The following is a 15,000-nucleotide window of genomic DNA, read 5'->3' as shown; positions in this document are numbered from 1 at the left end:
GAGAGAGAGAGAGAGAGAGAGAGAGAGAGAGAGCGAAAGAAAGTGAAAAGAATACTAAATGAAATGAGAAATCTTTTACCGTAGTGTTTTATGAGAGAGAGAGAGAGAGAGAGAGAGAGAGAGAGAGAGAGAGAGAGAGAGAGAGAGAGAGAGAGAGAGAGAGAGAGAGAGAGAGAGAGAGAGAGAGAGAGAGAGAGAGAGAGAGAGAGAGAGAGAGAGAGGACATCCTTATTTACTGAGTCTGGAGGTGATCCATAAAAGCGTCACCTCAGATTCCTTGCACGATGAAAGTTGATGAAAGAAAAAAAAAAAATGAGGCAAAGAAAAAAAAATGTATAAAAATAGGAACTCCGGCATATTTTTCTTTTTGAAGTTCACTGAAGCTTCGCAGGAGGAGGAAAAATGTACTGCATGAAATTCACACAGCTGAAATAGAAATAGATAGATAGATAGATAGATAGATAGATAGACAGACAGATAGACTCAGGAAGATGAGAACAATACTGTGGGGGGATAGAGCGAAAGATAGATAGATAGATAGATAGATAGATTCAGTGAGTATGTAAACAAGACACGGAGAATAGATAGATAAATAGATAGATAGATAGACAGATAGACTCAGGGAAGATGCGAGCTAGATATGGTGGCATATGTAGAAAGATAAATAGATAGACAGATAGATAAATTCAGCGAAGGTGTAAAGACAAGGAGCATAGGTAGATAAGTAGATAGATAGACAGATAGATAGATAGACTCAGCGAGGATATGAACGAAACAGGGATACGAGACAAGGAAGAACGTTTCAAAATAAGAGTTTAACCCCTTCAGTACTGGGACACATATTTACTTTGAGACTTGTGTACCATTATACTAATTTATTGACATTAGGAAGGGTCCATGGAGGTCAGAAGGTTAATGGCCACAGCCATTAATCTTCTAAAGCTTGCTAAAATCACCAAATATTAAGCATAATTAATATAGAAATTCGAGTTTTGTGTACCATTAGACCATTTTATTGACATTAGGAAGGGTCTATGAAGGTCAGAAGATTACTGGCTACCAGCTTAACTAAATTTCTGAAATTGTTTAAAATGACCAAATAGCAAACATAATTAATATAGAAATGCTAGTTTTATGTACAATAAGACCATTTTATTGACATTAGAAAGTGTGTATGGAGATCAAAAGATAAATAGCTACAGTTTTAACTATTCTAACCCCCCACATAAATTCCTGAAGCTGTATAAAGTCACCAGATAGTCAAAAGAATGAATATGGAAACGCGTCCTGGTACTGAAGGGGTTAATGATAACAAACCTTGCGAGTGGAGTGAGTATCCGGACCAGTGTTGACAGCTCGTAGTTTGGTGACGAGAACCCTGACGATGTTGATGAGGAAGAAGAGGTTTAGCAGCATGGACAGCACCACGGGCACGTTCAGGATGTGGTTGTAAGGTCCTTCACTCATCCAGCAGCTGCGGAAAGGGACAAGGATTTCAGGGATGGTAAAGAGAGCTGGTTTGGTAGGATAGTGATGTTAAATCCTTCAGTATTGGAACTAATTTTTTTACCATGAGTTTTGGGTATGATTGGACGGGTTTATTTAGATTAGAAAGGGTCTATGGAGATCAGAAGATTAATGGGCAGAGTCTTCACTATTCTAATTCCCGTCATAAGTTTCTGAAGCTGTATAAAATCGTCAAATAGTAAGCGGAATAAATATGAAAACGCGTCATGGTACTGAAGGGGTTATTAAGGGCAAAAAATAGATTGTCACGTTTAAGTTTGATGGATTCTTGCTGTTGCTCTTGTTAGGTAGACGGTGGCGGTGATGATGGTGGTGGTGATGGTGGTGGTGGTGGTGATGGTGGTGGTGGTGATGGTATTGTCTCACTAGGTGGCATAAATTTAATGTGAAAAAAAGCAATAGGCAAAACTGAATAATGATGATGACAGCGATAATACATATATACATGCATTCACTCTTAATTAAACTAACTTGGGTATATTTCCGTCCATTAAAATACCTATTACACACACACACACACACACACACACACACACACACACACACACACACACACACACACACACACACACACACACACACACACACACACACACACACACACACACACACACACACACACAGTGAGTAGGTACATGTAAATCACACACACCTATCCGAAGATCACACTCGTTCCGTAGGATAACGTCTGGCTGTCTCGTCACACACACACACACACACACACACACACACACACACACACACACTTACTGCTTGTTTTCCTCCTTGCTGATGCCTCGGAATATGGCGTAGAAGGTGATTAAAACAGCCGGAATGCCCCAACCGAGAAGGAAAAACCACTTCATGATCCTGTCCTCTGCCACGAAGGCCACCACGAGCAGAGTGTGCAGGTATAGACCCTCGCAGAACATCCAGAAGTAGTTGGACACGAGGAAGTAGTGCAGGAACACGTGTAGCGTTTGGCAGAGACCCTGTGTGTGAGATATTTTGTTTTATAAGAGTGAAATCCAAGGGCAAAAAAAATAATTTGATAAAAAAAAATACCAGTTCTTAATTCCTTTTACCCTGAGTTTTGGGTGTGATTAGATGATTTTATTGACATTAGGAAGGGTCTATGGAGGTCAGAAGCTTAATGGCTAGAGTCTTCATTATTTTAATCCCCACATAAGTTTCTGAAGCTGTATAAAATCAATATGAATATGAAAACGTGCCATGGTACTGAAGGGGTTAAGGAAGTTAAATAGAAATATAGTCGGAAGGAGACTCTGAGGATGGTATAGGAAATATGAAGGCTTAGAGACAAAAGTAATAAATAAATGAATAAAAATGGTGATAAATTGATTAACCCCCATCAGCACCAAGACGCGTTTCCATATTCATTCTGCTTACTACTTGGTGATTTTATACAGCTTCAGAAACTCATGTGTGGGATTAGAATAGTGAAGACTGTGGCCATTAATCTTCTGACCTCCATACTGAAAATTCATGATAAAAATACGTTCCAATACTGAAGACGTTAGTTTAAGAATACCACTATGCTTTGTCTCATGGATGGGTTGAGAGTGGATAGATTGGTAGGTAGGTAGATAAATAGCTAAATTAATGGATAGATAGATAGATACATAGATGGGTTGGTAGAGATAGATAAAAAGATTGGTAAACTGATAGATAGGAAGGTTGATATAAAGGCAGATAGATAAATTGATAGATAGACAAATAAATAGACAAACATACAGGTAGAGAGGCAGATAGAAAGATAGCAAGAGAAACAGACTGATAGACAGACAGACACACAGGTGGAGAGATAGATAGATAAATACATACATGAAGAAACATGTAAAGAGAGAGAGAGAGAGAGAGAGAGAGCGAGAGAGAGAGAGAGGCAGAAATACAGAGTGATGAATAGATAGAAACATAAAGATATATATAGACATACATACATACAGACAGACGGACAAATAACCTCTCTCTTTTTGAAATATGAAGGAAAATACGAAAAAAATACAGGTAGTCATAATCACATTTAGTGCAATTCCTTTGATTCACTTTACACTTTCTGGACAATTTATCAGGATTTTGTTAAAGCTTCGGGAAATTCATGAAATCGTAAGCGTTTTTATCAGTTTTTTCTAATTTTTTTTCATTGCATCGAGCGAAACTGGAGCTCTTTGGCTCTAAAATACTCTTAACACACCCTCAAAGTTAGGTTAGGTGAAAATACACACTCTTAATCACCCTAAAACACCCCTTAAAACCTTCTTAAAACACTACAACACCTTAAAAACCCCCTTAGAACATACAACATACTCTAAATCACTCTAAAACACTCTAAAATACTCTTTCATTTTCACCCTTTTTTTCTTGATTTTTAGTTTTTTTCTTTCATTTTCCTCCTTTTTTTCTTGATTTCTCGAACTTTTCTTTCATTTTCCTCCTTTTTTTCTTTCATTTTCGTTTTTTTTCATTTTCTTTTTTCTTGATTTTCCATTTTCCTCCTTTTTTCTTTCATTTTCGTTTTTTCTTTCATTTTCCTCCTTTTTCTTGATTTCTCGAACTTTTCTTTCATTTTCTTCCTTTTTTCTTGATTTTCGTTCTTTTCTTTCATTTTCCTCTTTTTCTTTCATTTTCGTTTTTTCTTTCATTTTCCTCCTTTTTCTTGATTTGACGTATTTTTCTTTCATTTTCCTCCTTTTTTCTTTCATTTTCGTTTTTTCTTTCATTTCCTCCTTTTTCTTGATTTCTCGAACTTTTCTTTCATTTTCCTCCTTTTTTTCTTTCATTTTCGTTTTTTTCTTTCATTTTCCTCCTTTTTTCTTGATTTCTCGAACTTTTCTTTCATTTTCTTCCTTTTTTTCTTGATTTTTCGTTCTTTTCTTTCATTTTCCTCCTTTTTTCTTTCATTTTCGTTTTTTCTTTCATTTTCCTCCTTTTTCTTGATTTGACGTATTTTTCTTTCATTTTCCTCCTTTTTCTTGATTTTCGTTTTTTCTTTCATTTTCCTTCTTTTTATTGATTTGGTGTACTTTCCTTTCATTTTCCTCCTTTTTTTCTAGATTTTCGTACTTTTCTTTCATTTTCCTCGTTTTTCTTGATTTTCGTACTTTTCTTTCATTTTCCTCGTTTTTCTTGATTTTCGTTTTTTCTTTCATTTTCCTCCTTTTTTTTCTTGATTTCTCGAACTTTTCTTTCATTTTCCTCCTTTTTCTTGATTTGACGTATTTTCTTTCATTTTCCTTCTTTTTCCTTGATTTCTCGAACTTTTCTTTCATTTTCCTCGTTTTTTTTCTTGATTTCTCGAACTTTTCTTTCATTTTCCTCCTTTTTCTTGATTTTTCGTTCTTTTCTTTCATTTTCCTCCTTTTTCTTGAATTTTCGTTTTTTTCTTTCACTTTCCTCGTTTTTTTTTTTTAGATTTTTCGTACTTTTCTTTCATTTTCCTTCTTTTTTTCTTGATTTCTCGAACTTTCCTTTCATTTTCCTCCTTTTTTTTTCTTGATTTTCGTTTTTTCTTTCATTTTCCTCGTTTTTTCTTGATTTTTCGTTTTTTCTTTCAATTTCCTTCTTTTTTATTGATTTCGTGTAGTTTTCTTTCATTTTCCTCCTTTTTTTCTGATTTTTCGTTCTTTTCTTTAATTTTCCTCGTTTTTTCTTGATTTGACGTATTTTTCAATTTTCCTTCTTTTCCTCTGTTTTCTTTATTTTCCCTTCAATATTTGTAATGGGAAAACTGGCAACTCAGTGGGCCTTTTTTTTTTTTCCCTCCATATTTTGTTGCCCTTGGTCAAATTTTCCTCCTGCATAGAAATAAATAAATAAAATAAAATAAAATAAATCAAATACAAACTTCCTGTATTTCTATTTTTTTTTTGTATTTTTCTTATTTATTTCTATTTCCAAGTGACAATTTTTTTTTTCCAGGTGTCTTGATGTCTGTCTTCCTTTGTCTGTCTGTCTGTGTGTCTGTCTCCATGTATGTATGTATGTATGTGTGTATGTATGTGTAACTGCTACGTGTGTTTGTATAATCATTCATGTGTTAGCAGCTTTGTCTCTCTCTCTCTCTCTCTCTCTCTCTCTCTCTCTCTCTCTCTCTCTCTCTCTCTCTCTCTCTCTCTCTCTCTCTCTCTCTCTCTCTCTCTCTCTCTCTCTCTCTCTCTCTCACAACTCAGGGCCAATGCATCACAAGGGCTTTCATAGTTTGTGGAACTATACAAAGAGAGAGAGAGAGAGAGAGAGAGAGAGAGAGAGAGAGAGAGAGAGAGAGAGAGAGAGAGAGAGAGATTTTGCCTGGAAGGGAGAAATGAAGGGAGAGCAGAAACAATTACTCTCTCTCTCTCTCTCTCTCTCTCTCTCTCTCTCTCTCTCTCTCTCTCTCTCTCTCTCTCTCTCTCTCTACTCCCACGCTACTCTAACCCAAACAACCACAGGGAACACGATCAAACACACTGACTTCTATTTACCAATCCTATGTATTCATTTATTTCTCCCTTATCCTTTGCCTTTAGCTTCTCCTTTATGTTCCTTTGTGTCTCCCTCTCCTCTCAGTATTATTGGAACTACCACCACCACCACCACCATAACCAGCTGTAATAGAAGGGAGGATAGCAAAGACACCACCACCACCACCACCACCACCACCACCACCAGTGTTTCTATAGTAGTGAGCAATGAGAGGGAGGTTTTGTTGCCTATATTAGCTTTACAAGGGACAGAGAAAGAAATACTTGAGTTATTAGGAAGGTTAATGAGAATGTGTGTGTGTGTGTGTGTGTGTGTGTGTGTGTGTGTGTGTGTGTGTGTGTGTGTGTGTGTGTGTGTGTGTGTGTGTGTGTGATTGTCATTGTTGTGGTTATTATTTTTGTAGCTTTTTTATTATGTGGTCACTTCACTTTCTATGTGTGTATGTGTTTATCAGTTTATCTCTCTCTCTCTCTCTCTCTCTCTCTCTCTCTCTCTCTCTCTCTCTCTCTCAATCAATCTATCTATCTATCTATCTATCTATTTTTGTTTATCTATTTATCCTTCTATCTATACATATTTATCTGTCTACGTATCTGTGTGTGTGTGTGTGTGTGTGTGTGTGTGTGTGTGTGTGTGTGTGTGTGTGTGTGGTTAGTGATTAACGAAAAAGAAAGAAAGAAAGAAAAAAAACGTAACTATGGTCATACAATTGTAAACATGACTTGGCTTCTGAAAAAAAATGAACTTAAAAAACAAAGCGAGAGAGAGAGAGAGAGAGAGAGAGAGAGAGAGAGAGAGAGAGAGAGAGAGAGAGAGAGAGAGAGAGAGAGAGAGAGGTAATTAAGCAAGTCCAGGTAGAGTTGTGGAATGTGGAAGAAAAAAAGGAGAAAAAAAAACACGATAAAAAAAAAAAAAAAAAAACAGAAAAAGAAGGTAAAATCTGATCGCCCAATTTACGTTTCCCGCCAAATTTTAAGCTGCCTTCCCATTTTCTATTCGCTCTCACGGGGTTGCCGGAAAAAAGAAAACGTAAAAAATCGTAAAAAAAAAACAGGAAAAAAAGGAAAACGAAGCAAACATATACAAAATACAAGAAAATATAGAAAAAAGTGAAGGAAAACTAAGGAGATTTACAAAAAAATTCAAGATTGCATGAATGGAATAGATAGATAGGGAGGAGGAGGAGGAGGAGGAGGAGGAGGAGGAGGAGGAGGAGGAGGAGGAGGAGGAGGAGGAAGAGGAGCTGGAGGAAGAAGAGGTGTTGATGGTATAGAAGAAGAAGAAGGAGGAAGAAGAAAAGGTGTTGATGAGATAGATGAAGGAGGAATTGGAGGAAGAGGAGGAGGAGGAGGAGGAGGAGGAGGAGGAGGAGGAGGAGGAGGAGGAGGAGGAGGAGGAGGAGGAGGAGGAGGAGGAGGAGGAGGAGGTCTTGATCAGATAGAAGAAGATAAATGAAGAGGAAGTAGAGAAAGATGTAATAAGAGAAGGAGGAGGAGAGAAGTAAAAAGAAGAAGAGGAGGAGGAGGAGAAGGAAGAAGAAGAAGAAGAAGAAGAAGAAGAAGAAGAAGAAGAAGAAGAAGAAGAGGAAGGAAGAAGTATTGGCTGGTGATGCATTATTGAGAAGCAAACATGATCTTCTTTTCATTTTTTCTTCCTCCTCCTCCTCCTCCTCCTCCTCCTCCTCCTCCTCCTCCTCCTCCTCCTCCTCCTTCTTCTTCTTGTTTGATTACGACAAAGGGGAAGGAAAACATTGACAGAAGACTTTTTCTTTTTTCCTTTTTTCTTTTCCTTTCTTTTTCTTTTCTTTTCTCTACTTTTTTTCTCTCCTTTTGATGCGGTAAAGTAAAAAAAGGCATGTGTTCTTGTCTCTCTCTCTCTCTCTCTCTCTCTCTCTCTCTCTCTCTCTCTCTCTCTCTCTCTCTCTATTAATGTTTGAAAGAGCGAGAGAGCGATAGATAGATAGATAGATAGATAGATAGATAGATAGATAGATAGATAGAGAGAGAGAGAGAGAGAGAGAGAGAGAGAGAGAGAGAGAGAGAGAGAGAGAGAGAGAGAGAGAGAGAGAGAGAGAGAGAGAGAGGGGGGGGCAGGGAAAATTAAGGTGGCATATGAAAATAAGACAGTTTACATGGGCGGCGTGTTATGAGGGCAGTGAGTGAGGGGAGAGAGGGGAGAGAGGGAGGGGAGGGAAGGGAGGGAGTGAGGGCAGTGAGGGGAGAGAATGGGATGAGAGAGTGAGGGAAATGAGAGAGGGAGGGATGAGGGAGAGTGAGGGGAGTGAAGGGAGAGAATGAGAAAAGAGAGTAAGGGAAGTGAGAGAAGGGGAGAGGAGTGAGGGGAGTGAAGGAAGAGAGTGATGGGAGTGAGGGGAATGAGGGGAGAGAGTGAGGGGAGAGAGTGAGGGGAGTGAGGGGATGAAGACTCACGCTTACTGAATATGGAAAGATTGAGTGAGTTGAGGGTGTCATGTCTAAGGGGAAACATGATTTATTGACTTTTTTTTTTAATCTTATTTTCATCTTTAATTTGAGTTTTCCTTTTTCCTCTCATATTCCTTGACTTTTTTGTTGCTTTTCTTATTATTAATGGAAAACTTACACGAATTTTTTTTTTTTTTTTTTGTAATTTTTCATCGTTCATTTCACAATTTTTCCTATTTTCATCATTTATTTATTTATTTATTTATTTTATTTATACCATGTGGGCTTTTCACGGGAATTTATGGGCTAAAGGGGTTTTTTTTTTTGTGGTACCTACTATCTCAAAGCCCACCCGCTAGGAAACCATTGCCCCGAGTGAGGAAGCCCAACCTACACTCGGACCGTGGACAGGATTCGAACCCGTGCGCTTGGAGACCACTCGGACCCCAAAGCGTGCGTGGTTCCTCTCTCATTTTCCTCGATTCAGAATTACAAGCTTTTTTTTTTTCTTATCATTTCAGTTCCAAGTAACGCTCCATTTTTGTTTAATTTTCTGATTTATTGACTTTTATTTACTGTTCATATTGGTACACATTTCTCGGAACAGTCTCTCTCTCTCTCTCTCTCTCTCTCTCTCTCTCTCTCTCTCTCTCTCTCTCTCTCTGGACATGTTTTTCCCATTAGTTGTCTCCATGAAGCTTTAATTTTTTGTTATTTATTTTATTATTCTATTACGTTTTTAGTTTATTTCATTCCTCCTTCTTTCCTTCTTTCATTCCTTGCTTTTTTTCTTTCTTTCTTTCTTTCTTTCTTCCTTTTTTCCTTGTTTCTTTACCTCCTTCCTTCTTTCCTATCTTCATTCCTTTCTTCCTTCCTTTATTTCTTTTCTTTCTATTTTTTTCTTTCTTTCTTTCTTTCTTTCTTTCTTTCTTTCTTCCTTCCTCCTTTCCTTGCTTCTTTACCTCCTTCCTTCCTTCCTTCCTTCATTTCTTCCTTGTATTACTACCACAAACTACTACTACTACTACTACTACTACTACCATCACTACCACCACCACCACCACCACCGCCACCACCTCTGAAGCAAAGACTCTCCAATTTCTAGCCGTAAATCTGCGACAAAATAGCCGACGTGAAAATTATCCTCATGACTAACGACACAATAAGGGGAAGCGTAACCTGCAACCCGGCTCCCGTTTTCTTTGAGACAGAAAACGGAGAAAAGTGTACGGTAGCTAATTCATTCACTCATTCCACTGCGATACCGTCCATTTCTCATAATATATCGTCTTTTTCCTCTTTTTGTTTCGTTTTTTTCTCGTAATTGTAAGAGTGATGTAGAAAATTCAAGGTTGTGTGATTTGTAATGATGTTCTATACTTGTGTCATAGAAGCTTGTCTCTCTCTCTCTCTCTCTCTCTCTCTCTCTCTCTCTCTCTCTCTCGCAAAAAGGATGAAAACTCGATTGCTACATTAAAAAATACTTTTACACTTATTAATAGATGAGAGAGAGAGAGAGAGAGAGAGAGAGAGAGAGAGAGAGAGAGAGAGAGAGAGAGAGAGAGAGAGAGAGAGAGAGTATAAGGTGGTGGTTGTGATGGTAGGGGTGATTTTGCTGGTGTTGGTGGTGATGGTGATGGTGGTGTTGGTGATGGTGATGGTGGTGGTGGTGGTGATGCTAATAGTGATGGTGATGCTAAAAATGATGGTGGTATTGGTGATGGTGATGGTGATGGTGGTGGTGGTGGTGATGGTGATGGTAGTGGTGGTGTTGGTGGTGGTCTATTTCTTTTCTCACTCACCATCCCATTATATATTTTTGTAAGTAAAGTCACTCATTTTGTCGTAGCTTGTTTATGTATTGGTGTCTATTCCTTCACTGTCTCACCATCCGATATATGATTTTTTTTTAAGTAAAGTCGCTTGTTTTGTCTGAGCCTGTCACCTCTCTCGCCATTACTTACGCTGGATACTTTGAGAATAAACAAGTTAATTAGGTTTTTCTTTCATGGGGGAGAGAAACAGATGATGCTATTTCTTAATCTTATTTTTCATGGTTTAAATTTTTTGTTATCTATTTATCTATTTTTTTTATCTTTTCATGTGGGGAAGAAAAAAAAATGATGGTGTTTTCTAATTATATTTTTTCACGGTTTTAATTTTTCTTTTCTTTCTTCATTTATTTATTTTTATTCTTACCTTTCATGGGGAAAAGATGATGGTATTGTTTTAGTCTTTTTTTCTCACTGTTTTAATATTTCTTTCCTTTTTTTTTTATCTATCTATTTATTTTGTTTACCTTTCTTGGGGAACAGGAAAAGATAGCGTTATATTTATTCTCATTTATTTTCATGGTTTTTAATTCTCCTCCTTCTTTATTCATTTATTCATGATTATTTTTTAATCTCTTATTTTTCATTTTTTCATTCTTCTTTCCTTTTTTTATTTATTCATTTATTTAGTTAGTTTATTTTTTTTTGCCTTTCATAGTGGAAAAGGAAAAGATAATGTTATTCTTAGTCTCCTTCTCCTCCTCCTCCTCCCTCCTCCTCCTCCTCCTCCTCCTCCTCCTCCTCCTCCTCCTTTTACCATGTTTCTCCTCTCCTCCTCCTCCTCCTCCTTTTACCATGTTTCTCCTCTCCTCCTCTCCTCCTCCTCCTCCTTTTATCACGTTTCTCCTCCCTTCCTCCTCCTCCTTCTCCTCCTTCTCCTTTTACCATGTTTCTCCTCTCCTCCTCTCCTCCTCCTCCTCCTCCTTTATTATGTTTCTCCTCCCTTCCTCCCTTCCTCCTCCTCCTCCTCCTTTTATCATGTCTCCTCCCTTCCTCCTCCTCCTCCTCTTTTTATCACGTTTCCTCCATGCCTAACCTTTACTTTTTTCTCCATCTCTCCTCCTCTCCTCCTCCTCCCCTTCTCCTCCTCCTCCTCCCCTTCTCCTCCTCCTCCTCCTCCTCCTCCTCCTCCTCTTTTTATCACGTTTCCTCCATGCCTAACCTTTGCTTTTTTCCTCCATCTCTCCTCCTCTCCCCCTCTCTCCTCCCCTTCTCCTCCTCATCCTCCTCCTCTTCCTCCTTTTATCATGTTTCCTCTAAGCCTGATCTTTACTTCTTTCCTCCATCCTCCCTCCCTCCTCCTCTCCTCTCTTGTCCTCCTCCATCAATATTCTCCCTCCATCTTGTACCTGAAAATTTCCTCCCCTTCTCTTTCTCCGTAAATCTCTCTCTCTCTCTCTCTCTCTCTCTCTCTCTCTCTCTCTCTCTCTCTCTCTCTCTCTCTCTCTCTGTCCTTTTATTATTTTTACGTGATGTTTCCTCCATTCACTATTTTTTCCTTTCTCTCTCCATCTTTCTCTTTTCTCTTTTTTTTTTCTCTCTTCTCTCTCTCTCTTTTCTCTCTTCTTCTCTTCTCTCTCTCTCTCTCTCTCTCTCTCTCTCTCTCTCTCTCTCTCTCTCTCTCTCTCTCTCTCTCTCTCTCTCTCTCTCTCTCTCTCTCTCTCTCTCTCTCTCTCTCTCTCTCTCTCTCTCTCTCTCTCTCTCTCTCTCTCTCTCTCTCTCTCTCTCTCTCTCTCTCTCTCTCTCTCTCTCTCTCTCTCTCTCTCTCTCTCTCTTGAAATGAGAAGGGAAGTGGGAAGGAGAGAATAAAAGACAATCAACAAGAGGAAAGAGAAAAATGAAATGACAGAAACATGTACACACACACACACACACACACACACACACACACACACACGTCAGGGAAAGCTGAGAAGAAAAAGACAGACAAACAGACAGACAGAAGGTAAAGAAAACGAGGAAATCAGAATGAAAAACACAGACACAGACAGACATGGAAAGGAAAGTCAGACACACACGCACACACACACACACACACACACACACACACACACACACGTTACGAACAAGACTCAATAATAGAAATGTCTAAATGAATAAAGAAAAAGAAAGAAAGGAAATGATAAGTAATTGAATAGATGAATAAATAAATATACCCACAGTAAATTTTTCTCCCTTTCTCCTTTCCTTATTTTATCTTCCTTTTTTCCCATCTTGATTCAGTAAACCTCTTTCTCATTCTCCTTTCCTCATCAACCTGCACTATTTACTACGGATTACCAAATGAATATCTCCTTTTTTTTCTTATTTTCCTTACTTTTCAATAAATCTCTTTTTTTCTTCTTGTTTTCCTTACTTTTCAATAAATCTCTCCTTTTCTTGTTTTCCTTACTTTTTAACGAATCTCTCTTTTTCTTCTTGTTTTCCTTACTTTTCAATAAATCTCTCCTTTTTTCTTGTTTTCCTTACTTTTCACCTCAAAGAATCAATAAATCATTAAACCCAAAATAACCTTACGTAACTTAACCTAACCTAACCCAAACCTAACCCAACCTAACGTAACTTAACCCAACATAACTTAGCCTAAGGTGACCCAATTTAACCCAACCTAACTTAATTTAACTTAACCCAACTTGACTTAACCTAATGTAACACCAACTTAAACTAACCTAATCGAACCCAACCTAACCAAACCAACCCAATCAAAACCAACCAAACCCAACACAACCCAACCCAACCCAACCCAACCAAACCCAACCCAACCCAACCCAACCCAACACAACTCAACCCAACCAAACCAAACCCAACCAAAACCAACCCAGCTCAACAAACCTAACCCAACCCAACCCAACACAACACAACCCAACCAAACCCAGCCCAACCCAACCCAACCCAACCCCCCATCAAGGCACAATATGGAGGCTTTACTTACTGTGTTCTTGAAGAGGACGTTCGTGTCTTCCACCACACACTTGTACCAGATGAGCCACATGGCATTGTTGATGATGAAGCTCACGAAAAGGTTCTTGTGGATCGTCACCCGCTTGCACTTCAGGGACCTGTGAGGGAGACGAGACAGAGAGAGTGTAGGTTAGGTTAGGTTAGGTTAGGTTAGGTTAGGTTAGGCCAGAGAGAGAAAGTGAGTGGGAGTGAGAGGGAGATAAGAGAGAGGAGAAGGGGAGAAGGGGAGAAGAGAGAGAGAGAGAGAGAGAGAGAGAGAGAGAGAGAGAGAGAGAGAGAGAGAGAGAGAGAGAGAGAGAGAGAGAGAGAGAGAGAGAGAGACAGAGAGAGAGAGAGATTAATTCGTCAGGTGGAAAGTGAAAAAATAATAAGTAAATAGAAAAAAAACAAGAAAGAAAAGAAAGAGAGAGAGAGAGAGAGAGAGAGAGAGAGAGAGAGAGAGAGAGAGAGAGAGAGAGAGAGTTAATTTAGTGACTCGTGACGGAAGGAAGATAATTTAATAAGAAAAGGAGGAAGAGAGAGAGAAAAAAATAGTAACTTCTTGATTTTTTCGGGCGGAAGACAAAAAAAAAAAAAATGAGAGAAGATGAGAGATTAATATAGTGATTCGTAGTAAGTAGTGGAAGGAAGTAAGAAGAAAAGAAAGAGAAGAAGATTTAGTGACGCGAGGTGGAAAGAGAAATAAAATGATAAGAAAAGGAGAAAGGGATTTGTTGTACTCTTGTGATGGAAAACAAGGAAGATAAGGAAATAAGAAAAGAAGAGAGGAAAATTTAATGGCTCGTGAGGTGAAAAGTAAGGAAAAGAAAGTAATAAGGAAAGGAAGAAGAGAGAGAGAGAGAGAGAGAGAGAGAGAGAGAGAGAGAGAGAGAGAGAGAGAGAGAGAGAGAGAGAGAGAGAGAGAGAGAGAGAGAGAGGATTTATTACTTCGTTAAGTGGAAAGTAAGAAAAACAGAGAAAAAGAAAAAAAGAAAGAGATTTATCTATTCTTTGAGATGGGAAATGAGAAACATACATGACATATTTGAAAGATAATGAAAGGAAGATATTGTAATTGATGGAAGAAAACTGAAAGCAAAGTACGTGATAAGAAAAGGAAAAAAAAAAGTATATACTGACTTCTGAGTGAAAAATAAGAAAAATACACTAAATATTTGAGAGATTGGAAATAGAGACTAATATTTACTGGAGATGACACAGAGAAAGACAATGAGGAGGAGAAGAAGAGGAGAAGTGAGAGAAAAATGGAGGAGGAGGAGGAGGAGGAATAATAAGAGGAGGAAAAGGAGGAAAGGGTGATGAAGATTGCACAGAAAAGAGATAATGAGGAGAAGAAAAAGAGAAGTGAGAGAAAAATGGAGGAGGAGGAGGAGGAATAAGAGGAGGAAAAGGAGGAAAGGGTGATGAAGATTGCACAGAAAAAGATAATGAGGAGGAGAAAAAGAGGAAAAGTGAGAGAAAAATGGAGGAGGAGGAGGAATAAGAGGAGGAAGAGGAGGAAAGGGTGATGAAGATGGCACAGAAAAAACAAATAAAGAGGAAGAGTGAGAAAAATTAGAGAAAAACCCGAAAAAAAAAACTGAGAAACTAGACGAAAAGAAGGAAAAAGGACAAATTTAGACACTCCTGAGATTAATGTAAAGAAAAATCAATAAAAAAAAAAGGTAAATGAGTAAAAAGATATATATAGTAAAACACATAAGGGAGTGAATGTTGTAATAGGTGACTGGGGACGCACGATTGAGGTAAAGCTGGATGATAGGAAAGCGAGTAAGGGATAGAAAGTTTTGTGTGAG

The 15,000-nt window shown here is 38.2% G+C and overlaps 1 protein-coding gene across 1 annotated transcript in view; it reads right to left on the bottom strand.

Annotated features, from left to right (window-relative positions):
- LOC123508545 (calcitonin gene-related peptide type 1 receptor-like) overlaps positions 1-15,000 on the bottom strand; it is a 264,938-nt gene that overhangs the window by 39,965 nt on the left and 209,973 nt on the right. The window contains 3 exon segments of the mRNA XM_045262286.1: positions 1,318-1,474; positions 2,278-2,498; positions 13,176-13,302. Coding sequence (XP_045118221.1) covers positions 1,318-1,474; positions 2,278-2,498; positions 13,176-13,302 — 505 coding nt within the window.

The sequence above is a fragment of the Portunus trituberculatus genome, chromosome 25 (assembly GCF_017591435.1).
Source record: "Portunus trituberculatus isolate SZX2019 chromosome 25, ASM1759143v1, whole genome shotgun sequence".
NCBI classification, from domain to species: Eukaryota; Metazoa; Arthropoda; class Malacostraca; order Decapoda; family Portunidae; genus Portunus; species Portunus trituberculatus.
This window is presented reverse-complemented; position numbering and strand designations above follow the sequence as displayed.